General features: G+C 37.1%; 2 protein-coding genes and 4 non-coding genes across 6 annotated transcripts in view; 5 read left to right on the top strand and 1 right to left on the bottom strand.

The window, feature by feature from the left end:
• LOC148681160 (protein NLRC3-like) overlaps positions 1–16,262 on the bottom strand; it is a 345,676-nt gene that overhangs the window by 174,208 nt on the left and 155,206 nt on the right. The window lies entirely within an intron of this gene.
• Positions 538–611, top strand: trnan-auu (transfer RNA asparagine (anticodon AUU)). The gene has a single exon. It is a non-coding gene; the product is annotated as a tRNA-Asn (tRNA).
• On the top strand, positions 2,842–6,740 carry LOC148681193 (uncharacterized). The gene is made up of 4 exons (XM_088649884.1): positions 2,842–3,069; positions 3,420–3,506; positions 3,680–3,898; positions 6,543–6,740. Exons 1-4 carry the CDS (start codon positions 2,920–2,922, stop codon positions 6,738–6,740), a joined length of 654 nt encoding a protein of 217 aa, XP_088506010.1. The 5' UTR covers positions 2,842–2,919.
• Positions 8,713–8,786, top strand: trnat-ugu (transfer RNA threonine (anticodon UGU)). The gene has a single exon. It is a non-coding gene; the product is annotated as a tRNA-Thr (tRNA).
• trnar-ucu (transfer RNA arginine (anticodon UCU)) lies at positions 9,074–9,162 on the top strand. Its single transcript is given in 2 exon segments — positions 9,074–9,110; positions 9,127–9,162. It is a non-coding gene; the product is annotated as a tRNA-Arg (tRNA).
• On the top strand, positions 9,698–9,771 carry trnat-cgu (transfer RNA threonine (anticodon CGU)). The gene has a single exon. It is a non-coding gene; the product is annotated as a tRNA-Thr (tRNA).

Here is a 16,262-nt window from a genome sequence, read left to right as displayed (position 1 = left end):
CCCGACGTTGGGCATTTCTGTTGCCTCTCTCTCAGCAAACTTTCATTTGGGTTCATATAGCAGACCTTTTGAAACAAAATTCCGCCTTTCTACCACTGTAGGTGACTTTTTACTTAGTTTGTGTGGCGCAATAGGTTAGTGTGTTCAACTGTTAACTGAAAGGTTGATGGTTCAAGCCCACCCAGGGACGAATTAGGCATTTTGCTGCCTTGCAACTGCTAACACCTGGACATATATCCTGGGCCACATTCTGTCCAGCGTTACAAGATGAAATCAGGATTTAGCAGAAGCTTTTCAAAGGTAGGGAAGGTATTACAGAAAACTGTGTCTAGCTCTTGATAGTGTTTCTCATCAGCCCAACTAGCTCAGTCGGTAGAGCATGAGGCTCTTAATCTCAGGGTTGTGGGTTCAAGCCCCACGTTGGGTGTTTCTGTTACTTTTCTCTCTCACTCTCAACAAACTTACATTAGGGTTCATATAGCAGACCTTTTGAGACAAAGTTCCGCCTTTCTACCACTGTAGGTGACTTATCCCTAAGTCTCTGTGGCGCAATCGGTTAGCGCGTTCGGCTATTAACTGAAAGGTTGGTGGTTCAAGCCCACCCAGGGAAGAATTCTGCATTTAGCTGCCTTGCAACTGCTAACACGTGCACTGGGCATATATCCTGAGCCACATTCTGTCCAGCGTTACAAGATGAAATCAGGATTTAGCAGAAGATTGTCACAGGTAGGGAAGGTATTACTGTAAACAGTGTCTAACTCTTCAAATAATTCCTCATCAGCTCAGCTAGTTCAGTTGGTAGAGCATGAGACCCTTAATCTCAGGGTCGTGGGTTAGAGCCCCACGTTGGGCGTTCCTGTTTATTTTCTCTCTCTCTCTCAGCAAACTTACATTAGGGTTCATATAGCAGACCTTTTGAGACAAAGTTCCGCCTTTCTACCACTGTAGGTGACCTTTCCTTAAGTCTCTGTGGCGCAATCGGTTAGCGCTTTCGGCTGTTAACTGAAAGGTTTGTCGTTCAAGCCCACCCAGGGTTGAATTAGGCATTTTGCTGCCTTGCAACTGCTAACACGTGCACTGGACATAGATCCTGGGCCACATTCTGTCCAGCGTTACAAGATGAAATCAGGAATTAGCAGAACATTGTCACGGGTAAGGAAGGTATTACTGTAAATGGTGTCTAGCTCTTGAAAGAGCTTCTTTTCTGCTCCCCTAGCTCTGTTGGTAGAGCATGAGGTTCTTCGTCTCAGGCTCGTGGGTTCGAGCCCCTCGTTGGGTGTTTCTGTTACTTTTCTCTCTCTCAGCAAACTTACATTAGGCTTCATATAGCAGACCTTTTGAGACAAAGTTCCGCCTTTCTACCACTGTAGGTGATCTTTCCTTAAGTCTCTGTGGCGCAATAGGTTAGCGCATTCGGCTGTTAATTGAAAGGTTGGTGGTTTGAGCCCACCCAGGGACGAATTAGGCATTTTGCTGCCTTGCAACTGCTAACACTTGCACTGGGCATATATCCAGGGCCACATTCTGTCCAGCGTCACAAGATGAAATCAGGATTTATCAGAAGATTGTCACGGGTAGGGAAGGTATTACTGCAAACGGTGTCTAGCTCTTGAAAGAGCTTCTCATCAGCCTGGCTAGCTCAGTCGGTAGAGCATGAGACTCTTAATCTCAGGGTCGTGGGTTCGAGCTTTAGGTTGGGTGTTTCTGTTGCCTCTCTCTCTCTCAGCAAACTTTCATTAGGGTTCATATAGCACACCTTTTGAAACAAAGTTCCGCCTTTCTACCACTGAAGTTGACCTTTCACTAAGGCTCTGTGGCGCTACCTGGATCAGGTTCGTCTGTTTCAGTATCTCTCCTTGTCCAATCTTTGCGCTCGCTCTCCATTGTGAGAATGGACGAGAGCCAATCGCCGCGCTCGCTCTCCATTGTCAGAATGGATGAGAGCCAATCGCGTCGCGGCATGTGCAAATGAATGATAACACCGCTGTATTCTGACTACGCACAGCACAATACAACAGATCAAGGTAAGTTCTTTTTGTCAACGTTTAAATCTACTGATAAAAGCTGTTTTGTCGATTGTAGTCTTTTGTAATGTCACAGTCTTAGCCTCCTAACACTGATTTATTAGTGTATGACAAGAGTTTTAACAAAACTCTTTTTGTGCATAAGGACACGACCCGCAACTCATTGATTCAAATCATTGATTTGCTCGAACGTGTGTTTAATTTAATAACTGTATCTATATGTACATGCATATGTTCTGTATATACAGTTTGGAAGTGTTTATCAAAATGTTTGTCGACGAATCAGCAGCCCCCACCCCTCGTATTTCTTAGCCAAAAACAAAATACAATTTTTAAAACACAAAATTATAGCCTTTCTCTGCTAAATCTTCATTAGCTGTATGAATTGTAAGAATAAATTAAAAGCTGTAATTGCCTGCCTTTTGTTTCTAAATGTTTATTATGTTTGTATGATGTATAACTGTTACTACAATGATGACCCATAAAAGAAATAGCTGCTAAATAATAATAAGCTATATGAATTATAGTTATGTATAACTAATGTGTTACAGTCATTTTGCTGTGAATAATAAAAATGTGTCTTTTGCGGCTAAATGTTTATTATTATGATTACTATTGTGTTATTGTGTTATAATTACCCATCTGATAACAGAAATGCATGCCTTTTTTTGCTAATATGTATTTATTATACTTAATAATATTTATATATGTTATGTTGTAATCATGTACCTATAATTAAATATATTTTTATGTTCTATTAATCAATATGTTTTTAATAATATCCCTTTCCATAGCAGAGAAATTACCTAGGAAATGTGATCTTTATTTCGCATGTTTCAGACTACAGTATTGGAATTAATGCACTTGTTAAGTTTTATTTACATTTAATGTTCAGATGAGCACTGAGCCAAAAAGCCACAAGGCCATGAGTGATAGAGAGTGGATGGCCAGGTTGAGAGTTTTTGCCAGCTCTGGCGTTTGGCCTTCTGGAGCAGGCAATCGACCAGCTCCAAGACAGAGGAAGTGGTATGATGTTTATCAAAAGGTAAGGCAAAATTACTTCATGACATTATATGTAGTATGCAGATTGCTTGGCAATGGTGCAAACAATATCAGTGCTTTGACGTTAAAAACTCTTTTATCCTAATCACTAAAATAAATAACCATGAAATAGAAAAATAAGTATACAATGTCAAAAACAATAAACATGTGATATATTACATGAATAATGTCTCTAAATAATGATATGATTAAATAAAGTATTCAGACAAATAAAGAATAAAAGCACATTAAACACAACAGCAATGCAGGGCTGCTTTCTCAAAGCAAAACACAGAGGTTAGAAAAAAATCTTCAAATCTTTTAAATCTTGATTGAAAATCAGATTGAGATCAGATTGAGAAATGCCCCATGCAAGCCTGCAGACAGACCACCCTCTTTGGAGGGTCCAGGGCCTGCAAATGTAGATTTCACAGCACTAAGGTGATATCATATAATATCTTTGAAAAGACATTTATGATAATACAACAAATATATATATATATATATATATATATATATATATATATATATATATATATATATATATATATATATATATATATATATATAGCTCTGTTATGCTTTTCACTACATCTTTTTTTTTTTTTTTGCAGTCTGCCACTTCCACTCAGTCTCCTGCTGCACCACCACAGTCTGAGGCTTCAGACACAGCTCCTGGCGTCATTGGCACACAGTTTGAGGCATCAGATGCAGCTCCTGGCATCATTGGCCCACAGTCTGAGGCGTCAGAAGCAGCTCCTGGCACCTTTGGTACACAGTCTGAGGCTTCAGTGCCACTGTCTTTCCTAAAGCCCCCTCTAAGTTTGTCAATGGTAAATATATTCTATGTAATTAACACTTGCTTAAAACCATTTATTATGTTTTTTTTTTATAACAGGATACACATACCACTAGCTACAGAATGTTTCTAGCATAGTCCTGCAGGGTGTAATTTCATTAGGACTTAGGAAATAATTACACTGTTAAAAATTGTCCCGTTAAAAAACAGTAAAATACTGGCAGCTGCAGTTGCCAGCAATGTACTGTTATTTTACAGTATGTTGCTGTAAAAATACATGGACTACATTGATTTACACAATACTCAAGTGAACTCATTTTGCTCACTCAAAGCAACTGCCTCAAATTGGTCAACTGCTGAATGAGTTTATGAAGTAATGTGCTATATATGCTTAGAAGCATACTTATAATGATAACTTATTTTAGTTAATTAGAAGTTCGGTTTAATTCTAATGTCTTATTTTTCACAACAGCACACATACATGTAAATCTGGAATCACCAGAGAGATTCTGACTGCATCAGCAACTAAACAGCCGCTATCTTTAAATAGAGAAACATGCAGAATAACATCAGCAGTTCATTGTTCATCTTTAACTCATACACTGGCTCTACTCTCCTCCACAACGGTGACAGACAGAAGAAATTAGCTTCAGGTTTTACAGTAAAATACTGTTTTTTCCTTGATTTAACAGTAATCTACTGGCAGCTGTGGTTGCCAGCAATCTACTGTTTTTTTACAGTCTACTTCCGTTGTGTAAATTAACAGTATATTACTGTTAAAATACATTTTTACACTGTGTTTTTACCTCTCACACCTTTAACCCTTTAAACCCCAGAGCATATACTTCAGTTTTAATTGAAGTGTCCACACTACTGAGTGTTCAAGAAACATGGAGCAAAGCTGAAGTAAATTCATTAATTAACTGACTAATTAAATGATAATTGAGGATTAACAATGAACAAATGAAGAAATACTGAAGGGAAAAAACAAGAACAGAACATACAAAACTTTAGTTACAGCTTTATAATGAAATAACCTGAAGAACAACAAATGATTAAATCATTTAAATGATCAGCGGATGATTAAACAACTCTACAAACATCGTCACCAGCTACACTTATTACTTAATACATGTATTTTTGTATAACATCTACTAAAGTTCTTCTTGAGAAAAAGTGAAAGTTTTACGTCACCATCATGGAGAACAGAGTTTGCTTTAGTTGGGCTCTTAGCCCTGTCACTTTTAACATTTAAATATCTTGGCTGCTGCAATTGTTAAGAACTTTGTTTAAAAAGCTCCTTTGTTGTGGCAAGCCAGCCAAAAACCTAAATAAGATCTGGTGATGTTCATGTTGCTGTTAAATGGCAGAGTCTGTTCTCATTTAGTATAAGAAAATTTACTGCTCCTATTCAATGTGAAATCTATTGTTTTACATTATATGTCTTTATATGGCAATGATTTCTGGAAGTTTTTAAGATTATCTTGGACAATAACACTGCTCTATGGTGTAAATCGCACTCAAAGAGACATCAATAATCAGCATATGAACCTCAATAATGGTGACGACTAACAAAATTAACAGTTTAACTCACAAACAGGCAACTGAAAGTCTAAACATAAACAACAGCAGAATCAAACACAAATAAAAAAACTGTTAGACCATTATACAACATTTATTTATACCGCAATGCATGCTGGGATATTTGTACAGTGCCACTCCCAGCATGCATTGCAGAATTAAACATTTGAGATGTTACCATTGTTGAGATACAAGGTCAGATTCATGAGGTCTGAGTGTGTATTTGTCATAACTGAACTGTTTTATATGTTATTTCTTAACTGTAAAGTAATTACGGAGGTATCTTTTCTGTTTCCACTTCTCATTAATTAAATTAGTACCTGCAACTAAGCATAAAATCTATTGCATGAGGCCCTTCTTCCAGATTTATAACAAAACATTTATCAGAACTAATTTCAGACAAATAAATTTCTCTATTTATTGACTTTCCAACTTTATTACTATAATACAAGCATTTTGTTAACTCTTTATTATAGTAATTGGAGAGTCTGAATTAACAAGTTCAAGGGTGAAGAGCCCAACTAAACCAGCCCCTCACTCCATTACGGTGACACAAAAAACACCTTAATTTCTGTTGGATCTCAATGAGAATAGTATGGAAGTCAAATCAGTCAGTAATAAGTGTGTCTGCTGTTGTTTGTGGAGTTGTTTAATGATCCTCTGCTGAGACTGAAGCTGTTTTATTTTATTTGATTTTATTTAATGTTGTAACTCAAGTCACTGTTTGTGTTTCTTGTTTCTTTTCTTCAGTAATTGTGATTATTAACAGCAGGTGTTCATCAGTGTCTGAATTCACTCATTAGTGTTCATTAACTCTGTCAGGTGAACTATATTAGTTAACTAGTGTATGAAATAGTGAACAAGGACACAAAGTGTGATTTTAAACACAGACTTCAAAACATCGAATCTGAACTCTGTTAGCTCACAGTTTTCTGCAGTTATTTACTTTCTCGAAAACAAAAATGTTACCCAGAAAGCACTGTTTTTAACAGAATATTACTGTTTTAGTGAAAAAACATTATTTTACCATAGAATCTGACCGTTTTTTAACAGCAATTTTTTACAGTGTATATTGTGTCATCTGTTTCTGTTTGTAGTTCACCAAGTCACGCTTTGGTGGGTCTCAGTTGTCTACACTGAGGCCCAACTTAGTAGAACGAAGCACCCCAAGCCTCTCTCCTCCATTCACTGTGAGAACCCGCTTCTCCATCTCCTCTGAAATCCTTCACACCTGTAAAATCCTCCACCTCTTCTCCATCCCCTGTAAAATCCTCCACCCTTTCTCCATCCCGTGATGTCCTCCACCCCTTCTCCATCCCCTGTGAAGTCCTCCACCCATTCTCTGTCTCCTGTGAAGTCCTGTGAAAACAGCACATCAATTATCAACATGTTTATCAATAGTCTTCATATCATGATTAATTATGATCTTTTTGTTCCCCATTTGTAGGAGAGCTGCTTGGTGTTGACTACCTCCTGAGTCAGACTGGACAGCCCATGGCATTGAACCCAGACTCAGAGGAGACAGAGGAATTGCTATCCTAGCTATGAATACTGATCACTAACATAGTTATATTTAAACCAACAACAAACTGTACAACTATAAGTGGTTTTATGAAAAGAAGCAATGAGAACGTACCTTAACTGTACTGCTGCTTTCAGGATGTCATCATTTCCCCACTGGTTCAGTCGCAAGCTCTTTTCTATGGCTAAACAAGGTCAAGGAAACCTCTTCTGATTGGCTGAATTTTTCTGAGAGCCCTTGTTTTGATTGGCAGATACACAAGTCACTTTTGCACCATATATCACAGTGATGTTTGGGGCAGAAGAGCGAGAGCGCGAAACACAGATTTGCAAGCGAAAAACAGCACTTGAGACTCATAGCGGCAGATTTGAGCAATTGCAGGAACATATTTGTGTTTGTGCTTAGAAAAAAAATAAATCAAACATTCTACACGCGCTCAGCTCTCTGCGTGGATACACATTCTAATCTACAGATGTGCAAGTTTTGTCTGTGACTTCACATTTCTGGATGCAGGCGTGTGAATGTGTTTTGCACCAGAATTACTGCATCAATAGTTACAAAGAACATGAGCGGATGAGTTTCTGTATTTGTGATTTGTCCGATGGGATTTGTGCACCTGCACTGAAGGATTTGAACAGGATTTAAATGTTGCGTTGTGTTTGTTGGAGACAAAAAATACCTGCACACTTTCAAAATTGCTCTGCAAGTACAAATATAATGATACACATGTGTGGCTATTTTTTACAACTACAAATGACACTTTTACAGCTGCTTGGAAGATTTACACCAAATTACCTTCATAGTTCGAATCCCAGCAGTGCCTTGTGCGCAGTTGGCCATTCTTTCATGGGCCAGAGAGTCCCAAAAAGTGCTTTCTGTGCAACAGTGCTAGAGGTAGCAGAGCACTCAGGCTCTGTGGCACAATGGTTAGCGCTTTGTACTTCTAGGCTATGAGCTGAGCCATTTAAAAGTAGTGGGTTCAAGTCCCACCAATGTGGCTAGCTTTGCCCCATTTTCTTCACTGACTTAAGGTGTGGTGCGTTTCTAACATTTTAGGCATCTGTCCATCCCGTTTTGCTTCTTTCTTTCATTGCGCAGTGCAGGATCAGATACTAGGGGTACTCTACAATAAAGCCGATGACTTAATTGAGCTGTTTTAAATAAGGGAGATTAGAAAACGGTGTAGGGCCTAGTGGGCTTGAGGAATGACTCGTCGGCAACCTGTGGTTTTGGGGAAAAGTAACTGCCACCTATTGTTGAGATCACGCCTTTTGGATTTGTCGTACAAGAGCCTCTTTATGCATGTGCAAAGTAACTGAGTAGAAAGCACAGTAAATTTTGCTTCACCCACACTGTCTTAGATGAAACTGCGTTTGGAAGTATCGTATCCAGAGGTTTTTTCTTTTAGTGTTAAGACTAAGTTGGCCAGAGCACCTGTCTTGGGAACAGCAGGTGCTAGGTTCAAATCCAAACTGCACCTTTCCCTCAGATGATGGGAGAGTGGCTTTCTGATCTGAAACTCTTTCAATGGCCGATAGCATATGTTTGTCCTGATTTCCATTTTCCGAGCTGACTCTGGGTTTGGATGACATGGTCAGGCTTGAGACATGATCATCCAGACTCTAAAAGACCGCGTCCGGCTTGTCAGCATTTTCTGCATCCTGACATGCTGGTTTTTGTTGTGTATTATTTTTTCTTCTTCGATTTTTGTTATCGGGCAAATGTCTCTTACTGAGAATTTCTGTGGCGCTGTGGCTTAGCTGGTCAAAGCGCCTGTCTTGTAAACAGGAGATCCTGGGCTCAAATCACAGCAGCGCCTTAGTCCAGGTGGTGTGTGTGCTTGTTTCATAGAGCTCACCGGAATGAATTATAAAATTGTATAGCTTTGAGGCGTAATGAATAGTGCGACAAATAGAGTTAAACAACCTCTTTGCTTGCCATTTTAAGACTTGCTGTCTTTTTTTAGTCTCTGTGTGCAAATACGTCTTGCCTCCTATTCAGCGTTGGCGCTGTGGCTTAGTTGGTCAAAGCGCCTGTTCTTTCATGGGCCAGAGAGTACTAAAAAGTGTTTTCTGTCCAACAGTTCTAGAGGAAGCAGAGCACTTAGGCTCTGTGGCGCAATGGATAGCGCATTGGACTTCTAGGCTGTGAGCTGAGCCATTCAAAGGTTGTGGGTTCAAGTCCCACCAGAGTCGCAAGCTTTGCTCTTTTTCTTCACTGACTTAAGGTGTGGTGCGTTTCTAACATTTTAGGCATCTGTCCATCCCGTTTTGCTCCTTTCTTTCATTGCGCAGTGCAGGCTCAGATACTAGGGGTACTCTACAATAAAGCCGATGACTTAATTGAGCTTTTTTTAATAAGGGAGATTAGAAAACGGTGTAGGGCCTAGTGGGCTTGAGGAATGACTCGTCGGCAACCTGTGGTTTTGGGGAAAAGTAACTGCCACCTATTGTTGAGATCACGCCTTTTGGATTTGTCGTACAAGAGCCTCTTTATGCATGTGCAAAGTAACTGAGTAGAAAGCACAGTAAATTTTGCTTCCCCCCCACTGTCTTAGATGAAACTGCGTTTGGAAGTATCGTATCCAGAGGTTTTTTCTTTTAGTGTTAAGACTAAGTTGGCCAGAGCACCTGTCTTGGGAACAGCAGGTGCTAGGTTCAAATCCAAACTGCACCTTGCAGTTTTTTTTAGTCTCTGTTTGCAAATACGTCTTGCCTCCTATTCAGCGTTGGCGCTGTGGCTTAGTTGGTCAAAGCACCTGTCTCGTAAACAGGAGGTCCTGGGTTCAAATCCCAGCAGTGCCTAATGTACAGGTTTCGTGTTTGCTTTTTGTTAAGAGTAACGAGTGTTTACGCAGCGGGATGTTTAGCAGTCGGTTTCTTAACAAAACTCAAATCCTTAAGAACGCTGCTCGTTCAAGAGGGCTTTGGACGATGCCTTTATATAGCATAGTGGGGTAATGCCTAACCAATTGGACTTTAATATTTCAAGTCCAGACATTCCCACATGCAGCGCTACCGTTGTTAGTTTTTATTTTTATTTTTTGGAATTAAACATTTAGCCTGTGTCGAGGTCGTTTGGCGCTGTGGCTTAGTTGGTCAAAGTGCCTGTCTAGTAAACAGGAGATCCTGGCTTTGAATTCCAGCAGTGCCTTGTCCGCAGTTGGCTGTTCTTTCATGGGCCAGAGAGTACTAAAAAGTGCTTTCTGTCCAACAGTTCTAAAGGAAGCAGAGCACTTAGGCTCTGTGGTGCAATGGATAGCGCATTGGACTTCTAGGTTGTGAGCTGAGCCATTCAAAGGTTGTGAGTTCGAGTCCCACCAGAGTCGCAAGCTTTGCTCTTTTTCTTCACTGACTTAATGTTTGGTGCGTTTCTAACATTTTAGGCATCTGTCCATCCCGTTTTGCTTCTTTCTTTCATTGCGCAGTGCAGGCTCAGATACTAGGGGTACTCTACAATAAAGCCGATGACTTAATTGAGCTGTTTTAAATAAGGGAGATTAGAAAACGGTGTAGGGCCTAGTGGGCTTGAGGAATGACTCGTCGGCAACCTGTGGTTTTGGGGAAAAGTAACTGCCACCTATTGTTGAGATCACGCCTTTTGGATTTGTCGTACAAGAGCCTCTTTATGCATGTGCAAAGTAACTGAGTAGAAAGCACAGTAAATTTTGCTTCCCCCCCACTGTCTTAGATGAAACTGCGTTTGGAAGTATCGTATCCAGAAGTTTTTTCTTTTAGTGTGAAGACTAAGTTGGCCAGAGCACCTGTCTTGGGAACAGCAGGTGCTAGGTTCAAATCCAAACTGCACCTTTCCCTCAGATGATGGGAGAGTGGCTTTCTTTTTTTTTTTTTTTTTTTTTTTAACACTTTTATTGTTTCAGAAAGGTGTGATACATTCTTACTGTATTAGTAACCAAATACCAATCAAAGAACTCCTGCCCCATCCCAACGTTCAAAATAAAAATTAAAAAAAGAAAGGAATAGAATAAAAAAAAATGCATTCTCATGCGAGGAAAGTAATACAAAAACAAATAAATAGAAAATAAAGATTAACTAAAATAAACTTAAAGATAAAAATAAAAAGGGCTATTTTGTTAAAAATTAAAAATATATAAAAAATAAATACCATTAAAAAATTGACATTTCAACATATACATTCCAGTGAAAGTATATTAAAGTTAGTCATTACAAACACAGTGTATTTTAACAGTCACAATGTTTGGGATTACTAAACAGTCAGTGCACTGTTATTTAAAAAATGAAGGATGAAGTCCCAAATCTTGTAGAATATGTGCATTTTTTGTTTGATTGAATAAGTCAACCTTTCCATTGCTATACAGGAAGACATTTCCCTAATCCAGAGTGACAAAGATGGAGCATGAGTACTTTTCCAGTGAATGGCAATCAGGCGCTTCGCATGTAATAGACACAGATTTATAAACTTCTGTTCATATGACTTCAGCGATAAGGCAGGTGGGAAAAGACCAAGGATACAGATTTTAGGGCAAACGGGTTTCTTTACCAATAGTTTTAAAGATTACACCAATTATTTCTTTCCAAAAGAATTGCAAGTGCTCACATTGCCAAACACAATGGAACAGTGTGCCCTTGTAAGTCAAACATTTTCCACAAATGTCCAGAATATTTCTATTAAATTTATTTAACATTTCTGGTGTTATATATGTTCTCATTACCCAATTATATTGGATTAATTTAAAACGGGTATTGATTGATAATGTTTGCGCTTGAAGACAACTTTCTTCCCATTCATTTTCTGTAATATCTATTTGAAAGTCTTCAATCCAAGCCAGTCTTTTATGATTTGTAGATTCTTTGGAAGCATTAACAAATTTGCTATATAGTGTAGAAATTTTGTATTTGGCACTGGGATCTTTAACTGCAATTTCTTCTAAACTACTTAGGGTCGGACACTGATTTGAATGATTTTTAGATCTTATAAAATTACGGATCTGAAGATACTTAAAAAAATGAGACTGAGGAATTTTATATCTTTCCTTTAAGGTTTCAAAGGACATCAATATATTATCTTCATAAAGATCTGATATCTTTTGCAAGCCTTTCTGGAACCACAGCTTAAAACCCTTGTCTGATTTCCCTGGTACGAATAATGCATTACCCCAAATGGGAAAGAATTTAGAAAGTACCGGGGTTTCTCCCAGCTCAACCTGTGACTCATGCCATGATAAAATAGTGGCTCTCACAAATGGGTTAGATGTATTTTGAGTTTCTTTAAAGAATCAGAGTATAAATATGTGTCAAGACTCAAATTGCCTGTACATTTTCTTTCAATCTGTATCCATGGAATGCTAGGTGAGCACTGCAAATTTTAGATAATAGATTTAACTACCTTGGAGTTAAAATTAACACTCCCTCAGAGTTTATATGGGAACCACTATAAGTGTTAAAAATAACACTTTTGAAAGTGTTAACATTGTCAACACCAAGAGAGTGTTAATTAGCAAACTCTTATTGTGTAAAATATCTGTTAAATTTCCGATAAAATACCAGCAGCTTTCTGTTTTTAACATTCATAAATACAGTTTACAGAATATTTCTGTTAAAAGCACATTCAACAGTCTGTATTTTTTATCGATCTCACACTGCAAATTTTAGATTTGGTAGATTTAACTACCTTAGAGTAAAAATTAACACTCCCTCAGTGTTTATATGGGAACCACTATAAGAGTTAAAATAACACTTTTGAAAGTGTTAAGATTTTTAACACTCAGAGTGTTAATTAGCAAACTCTTATTGTGTAAAATATCTGTTAAATGTATGTCAAAATACTGGCAGCAGTGGTTGCCAGTAATCTGCTGTTTTCAACATTTTACATTCGTAAATACATTCGTTTCCAGAATATTTCTGTTAAAAATACATCCCATAGTCTGTATTTTTCATTCGAACACACTTAAGCCTTAAATTCCAGAGCAAAATCCTAACTAGTGTCCTCACCACAGAGGGCTGAACACTCAGACAGTGATAAAGTTAATGAGACAATTAAGTGTGTAATTAAAGGAGGATTGAGAATTATTGATGAACAACTGTTAACAAGCAGAATCACTGAAGGACAGAAAAACACAAGCCAAAACCAAAGATGAAATCAACTGAGAAAAAAAAACTCTAAATAAAATAATAATCAATAAAAATAAAACAAATTACACAATAAAAAATGTTATTTTTCAACATCTTTAAAAAAAAACTCATCACATTAAACAACTTATCATGGAGCTTCACCTATTACTGACCTTTGACTTGATTTCTGTCATGTGAACAAAAGCTCTTAATGAAATTTCTGTTGTTCATTTGAAGTCACCATGATGGAGGACAGAGTCTGCTTTAGTCAGGCTCTTCAACTTCTTACTATATTTGTGTTTTATTTTGGCTGCTATAGTTAGTGTTAATCACACTATTTACATATAGCATGGAAAGCCAAAAGAAAATTAATTTGTCAGTCTGAAGAGTTTATTTATGATATCATAGCCATACTTTCCTGCTTGTTTTCTAATTCAGTATCATATTAGTTATATGTGAGAAATAAATAATATACATAAATGAAACCACTGAATCACCAACAATTAATGACCTTATAACAGGTTTAAAAACACTATTTACAATGAGAATGTTTGATCTATGGCAAAGCTTAAAAAAAAAAACACCCAGACATCAACAATTAGTCTTTGAATCTCAATAATGGTGACAAACAAAAAATAAAAATCTATAAAAAAAAAAAGCACTACTGAAAAATCACCTCCCAAAAACAACACAAAATAAAGGAAAAGAAAAGAGATTGTAAGAACATAAAGCTGCACAATTTATTCATGCTGCAATGCATGCTGGGAGCTTTGTACTATGCTGGCACCCAGCATGCATTGCGGCATGAACTATGCAGCTTTTTTTTTTTTTATAGCAACCACGGTTGAGGTTCATGTCCTGATTCTTGATGTCTGTGTGTCATAATGAGCAAGCTGGAGCTTGAATGCATGACACTCTAATTATTAATTGCATCCTAATTGTTTGATGAATCTTCTATGAAGAGCAGCAAACTGCCAGTATTACTGTCCCATGCAGTTTTAATGCAACTATATTTGCATATTTTTATCAATCAACTTTTTAAACACCTGAAATTATATCTAGAACAATTAATCATAAACAGTATAGTTTCTCTTGACATTTCTTGCTATAACTGATGAGTTTAAGAAACAGCTATAACAGTCAGAGAAACATTAGGCTATAAGAGCCTAAAGCGTCAAGATCTCCATGATGGTGAAGTCAAATTAAATAATTTTTAATAAAAAAATCTAAACCTCTGTTCATTGTCAAATATTCTTACAGAAATGAAGTCAAACTGTAATCAGTGAAGCTGCTTATGCTATTATTTAATGGAGTTGTTTAATCCTCTGTTTTAATTCAGTTGGTTTGGTGTGAGGCTGTGTCTGTAGTTTTATTTCTTCCTTCAATTTCTTATTCCTTCAGTGATTGTGCTTGTTAACAGCAGGTGTTCAACAGCAGGTGTCTGAATTCACTTATTTGTGGTCATTCACTCTGTCTAGTGGACTAAACTGACTAATTTAAGGGCCAGGTGAATAAGGGTGTGGTGAGATTTCAGACACTCTGATTAGTTTCTCAAATACAAGGGTTTTCTACAAAGGTAGATACATGTTACTCTGTGTGACAAGGAGGCAAATCAGCTTCTAACGCCGAGAGGGTTATTTTACCTTTATCTAACTCTAGAATTTTAACACTTTACTCTGAATTACCACAACACTTGAAATTTAACACCAATGAATTTGCTGTGTACTGTTATTACACCATAGTGAAAAAAGAAGTCTGAGAAGTGTTGTAATTGGTGTAGGTGGAGCAGGTTAATCACATTAAAAGTTCTACATTGTGTAGATATGAAAGTGAACTCTTGTCATTGAATTATTCTGTATAAACTGCCTATACAATAATTTTACTAGTGATGTAATTATTTTCTGATTATAAATATTTAGATGCATCACAGTATGTGATAGCTTTACTGTGTTGAAAGGAAAAGGTTTTGTCACAGGGTATCGTATATATGCTTTTGTGAATGTCTGCATATTTGTATGCATAAACACAAGTAATAAATAGAGAGAAAAAAATCTTTAATACATACCAGGTGAGTAAGAGGCTTTCGGGAAAGCTGAGCTGCTCACACATGTTCTGTTCAACTAAAAAACGAAGGAAAGGAAACAAAATTGGCACAGAAACAAGTTACATTTTGATAGTTACAATTTATAAACATAAAGTGTTGACAGTCTTCCAGAAGCCAGTAATAAGCTGCATGTGCTTTAAGATAAATAAAGGACTCTAAACTCACATAAAGAACAAGTTCAGTAATAAATAAATGACTAAAACTCTGCTAATAGTTAGCTCATGTCAATATATTGACTGAACTTAACACAAATAAAACCTCAATGTGAAGTTTATAAATTGTTTCTTTCAACGAATGATAATATATCACAGTATAATAGTATACATCTTCTATAACTATTATATAAGTGAATGTAGTTGTGTGTATTGAGACATCGGTATGGATTGAGTTTTCAATGCTCATTTGCATCTTTACACAAAGACTTCAGCCAAGCAACTCTGAGAAACTTCTACAAAAACAACACATAACTCTTGCATTACCTTTTAACCAGGCCTGGGGAAATTTTTTTTAAATGTGTTTCAAATCAAAATACCTCAACATAGGTGTATCAACATTAACTACAAAATGCAGCAGCCACAAAAAAAAAAGCTTCAATTAATAGTCCTATAAAACAACAGCAACAAAACAAATGAAGATGGCTAAAGTCAACTTATTTTCCCAATACATCATTTTTCCTTTAAAAACTGGTTTGTAAAGCAACTGAACCTCTCATCCTCCACAGTAATGTGTCTCCCAGACCCAGACGTCGGCTCTGCATTAGTTAACCACCAGAGGCCGACAAAGCACTTCATAAGCACTTTATCTCTCGTTCCCATAAAAAGAATCCGGCAACATATTTGGTTTAGAATAAGTTTTCGCGTGCATAATAAATTAAACAAACGCGACATACATGTTTATTGCGTCGGTCGGTCCAGCTTTAAATAGCCTTCATTTAATGCATTAAAACTGACCCAAATGCATACAATATATGATTTCAATTCATTATAATATAATTTTATTTTTAATAATGAAAACTTTTCCCCCCGGTGTAAACTGCTGTTTGCTTTTTTATTGTGGCTTTTTCTAAAACATTTTTTCCCAGTGCAAGTTAAAATCAAGT

This window comes from Danio rerio, chromosome 4 (assembly GCF_052040795.2).
Source record: "Danio rerio strain M-AB ecotype USA chromosome 4, GRCz13ab, whole genome shotgun sequence".
Classification (NCBI taxonomy): Eukaryota; Metazoa; Chordata; class Actinopteri; order Cypriniformes; family Danionidae; genus Danio; species Danio rerio.
This window is presented reverse-complemented; position numbering and strand designations above follow the sequence as displayed.